Source organism: Halichoeres trimaculatus, unplaced genomic scaffold (assembly GCF_033239565.1).
Source record: "Halichoeres trimaculatus isolate MK-OKI-2021-1 unplaced genomic scaffold, fHalTri1.1 fHalTri1_scaffold_2, whole genome shotgun sequence".
Classification (NCBI taxonomy): Eukaryota; Metazoa; Chordata; class Actinopteri; order Labriformes; family Labridae; genus Halichoeres; species Halichoeres trimaculatus.
Window position 1 is genome coordinate 7,272,418 of NW_027437180.1, and position 9,033 is coordinate 7,281,450.

The 9,033-nt window shown below is 40.4% G+C and overlaps 1 protein-coding gene across 1 annotated transcript; it reads left to right on the forward strand.

Moving 5' to 3' along the window:
• The first annotated feature begins 6,350 nt into the window (after positions 1–6,350).
• On the forward strand, positions 6,351–8,466 carry LOC141784908 (G-protein coupled receptor 68-like). The gene is made up of 3 exons (XM_074662870.1): positions 6,351–6,521; positions 7,688–7,863; positions 7,953–8,466. Exons 1-3 carry the CDS (start codon positions 6,351–6,353, stop codon positions 8,464–8,466), a joined length of 861 nt encoding a protein of 286 aa, XP_074518971.1.
• Positions 8,467–9,033: the final 567 nt, after the last annotated feature.

Sequence of the window (9,033 nt, forward strand, 5' to 3'; positions counted from 1 at the left end):
ACCTGGGAGAGTTGGTTCCTGATGCAGCACACCTGAGCTGGGCTGGGCTCAGGAGATTTTAAAGGCTGAGCTGCCCTGTAATCTCCCTCTTCCCTTACCTGCAGACTGCCCTCATCTGTGTTTGTATTTTCTGTTGCAGAATTGATTGACGTTAATGTAGATCAATCCTGTGTGTGAGCGTGTATACCAATCTCCCGTTCCATCCTCCTCCATAGACTGGCATCCATTGGTTTATCAGTTTATCAAATGGTTTTCTTCTTACCTCTCCGGCTGCACTCAGTTCATCCAGCTAAAAACATTCAAATCTCTGCCTTCCCCCCTCACCTCTGGTGATCCCCAGGGCTCTGTTCTTGGTCCCATCCATTTTAAAATCTATCTCCCACCCCTTTGTCACGTTCTCCGTAGATAAAAGGTTAATTTTCACTGCTATGGTGACGACACCCAGCTCTATGTTGCCAACAAACCCACCTACACTGTCCCTCCCTCCTCCCTCTGTGCCTGTCTATAGGAAATCAAATCATGCTTCACCTCCAACTTTCTGAAACTCAATAGTGACACAACTGAGGTTCTCCTCATTGGCTCCAAATCCACTCTCTCAAAAACTAACAGTTTTACGCTCACCATTGGCAACTCCTCTGTCTCCCCCTCCCCACAGGTCAAGAGTCTGGGTGTTGTCCTTGACGGCACTCTGTCATCCCACTCTCACATTAATAACATTACCCAGTCTGCATACTTTCATCTCGGCAACGACAACTGCCTCCGCTCCTCCCACACCCCCAAAAGCACCGCCATCCTGGTCCACTCACTGGTTCCCTCCTGTCTGTACTTTTGCAACTCCCTTTTATCTGGTCTCCCCCTCAAGTCCCTCCATAAACTTCAACTTGTACAGAATGCTGCTGCCTGGATCATCACCAGGACTCCCTCCTTCCACCACATCAACCCAGTTCTGCAACAGTTGCACTGGCTACCCATCATCCACTGCATCAGTTATAAAATCCTGCACCTCACCTTCAAAGCCCTCCATAACCTCGCCCCACTGTGCCTCAGTGATCTCCTCTTTATTAACAAACCCAGCCACACTCTCAGATCTTCATCCTCCCTCAGCCTCAACATCCCCCCAGCCCGTTTGTCCACTATGGGGTCCAGAGCCTTCTGTCGCTCTGCTCCTTGTCTCAGGAACTCCCTCCCACCGGACATCCGTGACACTGACTCATTGATTGTTTCCAAAGTCTGCCCTAAAACCCATCTATTCCAGCCGGCCTACTCAACCTGACTGTCCCCATCCATCCATCTTATCTTTAAAATCATTTTTCTTTTTAAACTTGTATCCATTTTCTTGTTTCAACTTTTGTTGAAATGCTTTAAAACTATGTTTTGTACAGCGTCATTGGGTGTCTTGAAAGACACCTTGAAATAAAAATGTATCATTATTATTATTATTAACATTGCACACATTTAACACTGCACACACACTGATTTTACAAATGCTGATCCTGATCTCCTAGTCATTTATTTGTCTTATTAAAGTATATTGCAAATCATTACAGACTATGTGTGGTCTAACTCTTGTGTCCACTCTTTTGAGCCAGATTTGTGACAGGGGTTGATTACCTCGAGCCCCGCAAGGCCCAGAAGACAAGGCAGGTCAATTTTTACAAGAACTGAGAAAGCGAGTTAAAAAGAGTCACATTTCTTTTTGTATTAGCTACCTGCCAACTTAAGACTTTTTCTGGAGTGGAGCACTGGTGAGTATGATAACTTTCTGTTTGTAAGAGTTTGTGGCAAAACCTTCTGTTGCACAATTTCATGAGTGTAGAGAGTCCGATTCATGTGAAATTGCTGAGCATCAAAGCATACCTTTTTCAAGCACATTGAAGAAAAAATAACTCATGTTAACAGAGTTAAAGGAACTAGTTGACCAGGGCATTTTCCTACCATCTGTGTTGGTGTCTCCAGGAGCATTGGCACCACTGGTGGAGGCTGATGGTCAGGATGACTTTTCTTCGAAAAGTGACTAAGCAGAGCAACAGCCGCCTCGGGTCAGTCCAGGGTTGGGTGGTGGATAGGAGAACAGGCCGGTCACTTTGCCATAATTTGAACCTTTCTCTCGTGAGTCCTCTGTCAGTTCGAAACTGGTTGCGCAGTCAAATGTGCGCTTCGGCAGGCTCCAGATTAAAAAAGAGGAACCGTGAACAGAAATTTCAGCTGAGGAAGGAGCTCGAGGTAAAGTAGAGGCTGACACCGCTATGAGAACAAGACAGATTGAGTTACAGGCACAGATGATCTCTTCTGTCACTCCATGTTCTTCTGTCTCTCTGATACATTTGATGTTGGTAAAAACATTGCTCTTGTTCCTGTAATCAGGGAAAGTGAGGTCAAGTCCTACTTTGGCACATTTGAGCGTATCGCTACTGCCTATGCTGGCCAGAGGATGCGCGGTCGGTCCTGTTGCAATGTTGTCTTTTGGGTAAGGCTCAGGAGGCTCGCTTACAGGCAATGCTTCAGGGACCACTGTAAAGTGATTTTGTGAGGGAGAAAGGTAAACTGTTTGACCGTTGGTGTTCAGCATGCAAGGCGGATGATTTAACAACTCTGCGGGAACTCATTCTGTTTGAAGAGTTTAAAAACTGTGTGCCTGAATGAACAGTTGTGTACCTAAATGAGCAGACGGTGAGAGTGCAGCTCCAGGGGGTCTTGATTCATGTATTAAACCCTTCATCTCCAGTGGTTACGTGTCTAACAGGAAAACCTTAGGATCGGCTACCAGTAACTTTACTGCGGGATACAGGGGGTTCGCAGTCATTCATTCTCTCAAAGGTCCTCTGTAAGTGAGCAACAAGCTGTGACTGTTGTACGGTGGTGAGGGGTATCAGTTTGAGGTATGAGGTATGTGCCTGCTCCTCTTCACCATGTTTATGTTGATTCCAAGCGGTGCTTGAGTGTTTTCCCATAGATGGAGTTGATTGTATTGTGGGAAATGATATTGCAGGGGGTGAGGTTTATCCTGCTCCTGAAGTGGTTGAGTAACCCATCTCTCTGTCTGGAAAGGATGAGTTAGCTAGATATGTTCACGGTCAGTGTGTTAACAAGGGCTCAGGCTCTTAAGCAGGCTGAAACCGTTGACTTGTCTGACTCTTGTCTTGCTTCTGTCCTGTCTGCAGATAGCCTGGCACCACCTGCTGGTGAACAGGTGATATGCAAGCCTCTAGCGCAAAAAGAGGTAAAGCAGACTGTTGCTGGGCCAACAGTGTTACTGCCACTGATAAGGAGGTTCTCATCACTGCACAGTGGGATGGCCCCTTCCTACTCTGAAAAAAGTGTTCGTTGAATTAGCCCAGTTTATTAATTTTAGCAGTTGCACGCAATATCTTTATCTAGATCTAGATAATTTATTCAATCTTAATGTACATGTTATCTTTAAGTTATTTCAAATTAATAACATTCGTTGTTGTAACTCAAATACACAAAGTAGATTCAACTCATATTTCTTAAGAGATCACAACTAAACCCATGTTCATCGTACTAAATTGTATTGAATTATTGAATTGACTCATTTCACCTCCTGCTCTGGAGAGGTGTTGCAGATGGGATTCCTACCTAAACCAATTAGGTTGAGTTAACATAAAGTGATCTTGTTGTTTTAACAATTTTGCACATCATGCTGAAACATAGCAAAAAGGCAAATGACTGGAAGCTTTGGCTGCCAAACAAAAACCCTTAAAATTAAAATAAAATATCCTATCCTTCAAATGAAGTAAAAATACATTACATTTACCAAAATTTTCATCAAGAGTTCTGCAGAAAAACACCATTCTTAAACAGAGTTTTCTTAAATGACAACAATGGAACACATTCAATGTAGTGTCAAGAAGAAAAACACTATTATTTTACAGCGAAATACTTTTGTTGTAATAGTATTTTGTTAGTGGGAATGAGAGGGTAACACAGTGAATATAAGACCCTGCTATAAATTAAGATGCTGCATGGGGGAACAGCATGCCTGTGCTCCACGGCACAGACTGGCTGTATAATCTTTATTACACTTCATTTTAAAATTGGCCAATATAGCATAGCCCATCAACACATTTTGTTTATTAACATAAAGCACACAGTAAAAAATCACTGGTTACATGGACTGTGCCATGGGAAGCACTGCTGTTCCCCCTCGAGCACCATCTGGATGCACAGCAGGGTCTTAATCCACTGCGTTCCCTTTTCACCCACAGTTACAAGGTGCTGTAACAATCAAAATTACTTTTGTGTAAAATCCGGACTTGATCCGGAGGCTAAGAAATAGCATTTAAAAAAAACCTGTGTTGGCACTGATAATCTCATTTTAGAGTGTGGATCATGATCATGAACACATCTAGAAGGAAGACTTTTTCAAGATCACTTAAAAACTCCTATAGCCCCTTTAACAAACTTTGATTCAAAATTAAAAATTAAGTTTCATTGTACTTACAAGAAGAGACGGGAACTGTGACAAGGACCATGCTAGAATTTCAGCTGAGGGGAAATAAATTTCTTCAGTGTCCCATGCCAAATTTTTAGGTTGTGGATGAGAATTTAAATTGGAAAAAATACTTTAACTTCCACATCCGCAAAAGAAAAGAAACTGAAGTCATTGATAAAGCAAATGTAGACATTATGTAAATAAGGCTTGTTCATTGGCTTTGTATTCTTTAGATTTTATCCATATTTGATTTATTGTGTTACCAGGGGGGCAATGGTAAGTGCTGCAGCCTTGCAGCCAGAAGGTCACCGGTTCAAGTGTCAGCTTTTGTACGTTCTCCCATGCGTGCATGCGTGGGTTCTCTCCCTGGGTTCTCCGGCTTCTTCCCACAGTCCAAAAACATGCTCACCAGGTTAAATAATCACTCTAAATTGTCCATAGGTGTGAGTGTGTGAGTGAATGGTTGTCTGTCTCTGTGTCAGCCCTGTGATTGGCTGGCGACCAGTCCAGGGTGTACCCCGCCTCACGCCCGTTAACAGCTGGGATAGGCTCCAGCCACCCGCCGCGACCCTGAACAGGATAAGCGGTTGAGAAAATGAATGAATGAATGAACGAATGAATGCATTATCAGCGTTATAATTTACTCTGCAACACCGTTTCATAAGATTGGCAACTCTTTCTAATTCAACAGAAGCCTCTGCTCCACTTTTTAAAAAATTGAACATTCTTTCATTTGTGATATAAGCGTTTATCAAAATGTATTTTTTAACAAAAACATGTTCTCACCTTTATCTTCTTATCTTTACCATCATCATTTAGAAAATTCTTCAAATTAAATTGACAGACTCATTGATATAATAACAGACGGGTTAGTCATCTTCACCTTCCTTTCAACAAAACCAAACATAGTCAGTTCCCCATCAGATTTTTGGGTGTACAAATACAGAAAAATAAAAGACATGTATCCCAGAGTTCATCATCATTACACCCTTTTAAAAGGAATCTCTCTTTAAATTTATCTTATGAAGCATCGTTTTTATATCATAGGTTTGATCAAATTTTGTCTTGAAATTCCTTTTTTTGTTGAACATGTTTATTTTTGTTTTATGGTCGATTATTTGTTTTCTTTTCACACATGGACGAGCCTATGGATGCGTCAATTTATGTTCTTACTTAAATCTGGATTGTTCTTTTTCTTTGCTTTTTTCTCAAAAAAGTTGCGGTCCCTTGAATGAGCCTTGTCACTTTTTGATCCCTCCTGACACATGTATGTATTTATTCATTCATTCATTTTATGTATAAACATGTACAATTTGATTTTAAATAATTCCTTATTGTGGGAACTAAATAGCTAAATAAATGTATGGAATATAAGAGCAGTAATCATATATGAAATGTTGGCTGAAGATCTGTTTTAGAGTATGAGATGTATGCATTTTGCAACATGTAAAACAAGTATTTGCTTATGCTTTCCTTATCTCACAAAATTTGTACTTGTGATACAATCTCTGCCTCGCCCCACAGGCTCATGATCAGAACAATCTTGTTCCGAATTTCTCAGAAGAGGGTATAAGTAATCATTTACCATCAAACCAGCAGATAGTTTAGATGCAGACAAACATCGGGCACTGGTGCAGGGACTTCATTCAGGTAAGATCTGGAAACTTCTTCAGTTTTTTGTATCTAAATGAGTCAATTTTGCACATGAAACACATGAAAATGAATGCAGAAGTAATCATATATTGATTGTGGTGGTGATGATGACATACTTTTTTTCTTCTGTCTTTTTATTTTGTGGGTTGTAGTTCCAGGTGTGTGACTGTTAAAACCAACAGATATTTGAAGAAACAGTCTTTCTTATTCTTGACCTCCATGATTTCAGGTTACACTCTGAAGAATGGAAGATGACTATGGCACCACCTTCCCCACAGATATTTTTGATCACAGAAACTTTACTGTAATAGAGCCTGTAGTTAACCTTGACCTTGTAATGCACGTTGCAACATGCATAATCATCTCTATTGGCCTTCCACTGACGCTCCTGACCATCTTTGCTCTTTGCTCTCTGGTATGTATGCTATGACCTTGTTGTTTTACTGGCTATGCTGTGATGCTGTGATGCTGTTTGTAGAAGATCTGGTTCTGGGTTGAGTGCTTACTTTGATGTCGACCTCAACTTTATTTGAGCTTGTGCACTTTTGGAAAACTGATTTGGAAAAGTTGATTGCAAGCAATTCTGGGTTAACAGTGCATATCAAATATCGGTTTATCGTAAAAGCAGAACGAATATTGCAACCATGAGTGAGAAGGGAGCAGCATTTATGGGCTACTTTGTGTTTCAGAACTATTTTAATGACAGGGTCTGTCCCTTGACGTCTCATCTTATGAAATTGTTTAAGAAAAAAAAAGTTCTCATTATCATTTCAGTCTCATTTCAGAAGAAGATTTCACAGTTAAACAGTGTTGTTTATTTGGTATTTTTCAGTGAAATAGGATGCATATAAGTCTCACTGAAAGAAATAGTGGAAATTGCATTGTGATTGAGCTAATTCAGCAAAGAAAAGCTTTTGATTTTAATGTCTTAAAATGTAATTTGTAAACACCGATGGTTTTAAACTGTAAATTTGGCAGGTTCTTCTGTGAAGCTATTTACATTTCTACTGTGCTTTTTTATGGTATTTCTCTGGCAGTGAGTTGTGTGGTCCTCTCTGTCTTCTAATTTATTTTATCGTATTTATCATTTTAATTCATGTTTTTATTTTTTATGTTTAATTTATTTTATGGTTTTTGCTTTTGTACAGCACTTTGGAGACTTTGGTCTGTTTTTAGAATGTGCTATATAAATAAAGTGGATTTGGATTTGGCAACCACAGCTGCTGTTATTTCACCATGAAAACAACAGATTCTGTTTTACAGTGTATATTTATTCACATGGACTTAGAGTGAATTCAGCTTTACCTGGGTCATTTAGTTGAATAAAAATTAACCACTCCAGTAAACTTAGATGTCCTTAAATGACACAGCAGCCAAGTTTTTGGTAATTTCTTCATTCAGACAACTCCTTTATCTGTGTATGATATACAGATTCAAACGCTGCTTTAAGTCTTGCAGTGATTTTTAAACATGCCGGTGTATCATGAATGTTACATAAGCAGAACAACCAGAGTTTCATTAAAAAAATTCATGGCTGACACTGTTTAAAACTGCTTCATCACTTTGCAAATTTCCCTGCAGGTACGAAAAGACCATGTTGCTCCGATCTTCGTCATCAACCTTCTCATTACAGACCTCTTTCAGCTCTGCTGTATTATTGTTTTGGAGTCAGGGACTTGGTCTCCACTTCTGGATAATATCTACCTCTGTCCCCTACTTGCCAGTATTGGCTTCATGGTGTGTGTCTCTTTGGAAAGGTAACTACTGAAAATCTACGCGTTTCCTGAACCAGTGTCTGTATTGTCCTGTACTTCCTCACAGACCGTTTGCCCCTCTTTTATTTCAGATACTTGGTCATCGCCCACCCCCTGTGGTACAGATTCAGACGAAACATCAAGTTCTCTGTGGCAGTCTGTGTCGTGGTGTGGTTGATTCCTCCTGGTCTTATAGTTATAGTCATTCATTGGGTTAGAATGCCAGTTTCAGCGCTAATCTTCACCATTTTCCTCATCATTCCCTTCCCACTGTTTATTTTCTTCCTGGTTGGGACTCTTCGAGCTCTCTCCACCTCTGTCTCAGTGTCCTCTGAAGAAAAACGGCGAATTGTTGGAATCCTGGTCCTGGTGCTGCTTATTTACTCATGTCTGTTCCTGCCGTACATCACTTGTACCCTGGTAGAGGAGGCTCGGTTTAATTACCATCTTAACAATCTGTCCTTTATGCTTGTAAAGATGAGTCCTCTTGCAGATCTATTGCTGTATATTTTCATAAGAAAAGACACTGTTGGCAAGTTTCTGGCTGCTGCATGTTGTTGTAAAATGGAGAGGAATGAGCCAACAGTAGAAATTGTTGACATTTAGACAAAAGGCTTCATGGAGGCAGAGAGAAAGAAAAAGATACCATCTTGTTTATGAGCTCATTTGTAACCAATGTGCTGTTTTAGTGGTCAATGCTAGTTTTTAGGATGTCTTTTTTTTCTTCTTCTGTACTCATTGGGCCTCATTCACAAACCGTGCCTAAATCATGTGTACAAGTGTTTGACGCACAAATCTGCGATTCATCAGTATTTTCTTACTTTGATTTGGTCTTCCTCTGTGAACAAATGCAGAACCTCCTCAGACCATGCGTACGCACAAATGATGATGAGCATCTCTCTCAGAAAATGTTAACACATACACCTTTATTTAAATGCATTACATATTCACGCACCTGTTGATTGCGGATGATTCTGATTCACTAACATACCCACGGTGATGAGAAGAAAATTGGCTGGTGCACACGTGTCGCGAATCTGACAGTGATTTTGCGTAAACACTGAACTTGTAAGAATATTTTTACACATTTATTGGTGAATGAGGCCCATTGTGTGACAAAATGTTTGACATATATGATGTAACATAAGCTGAAGTCATATTGTAAATCATGGT

Excerpts from the sequence above, each read along its gene's own strand:
- LOC141784908 (XM_074662870.1), top strand. The coding sequence starts at position 6,351 with ATGGAAGATGACTATGGCACCACCTTCCCCACAGATATTTTTGATCAC. Across the intron at positions 6,522-7,687 it reads TCTTTGCTCTTTGCTCTCTG|GTACGAAAAGACCATGTTGC; the intron begins GTATGTATGCTA and ends ATTTCCCTGCAG. Across the intron at positions 7,864-7,952 it reads GTGTGTGTCTCTTTGGAAAG|ATACTTGGTCATCGCCCACC; the intron begins GTAACTACTGAA and ends CTTTTATTTCAG.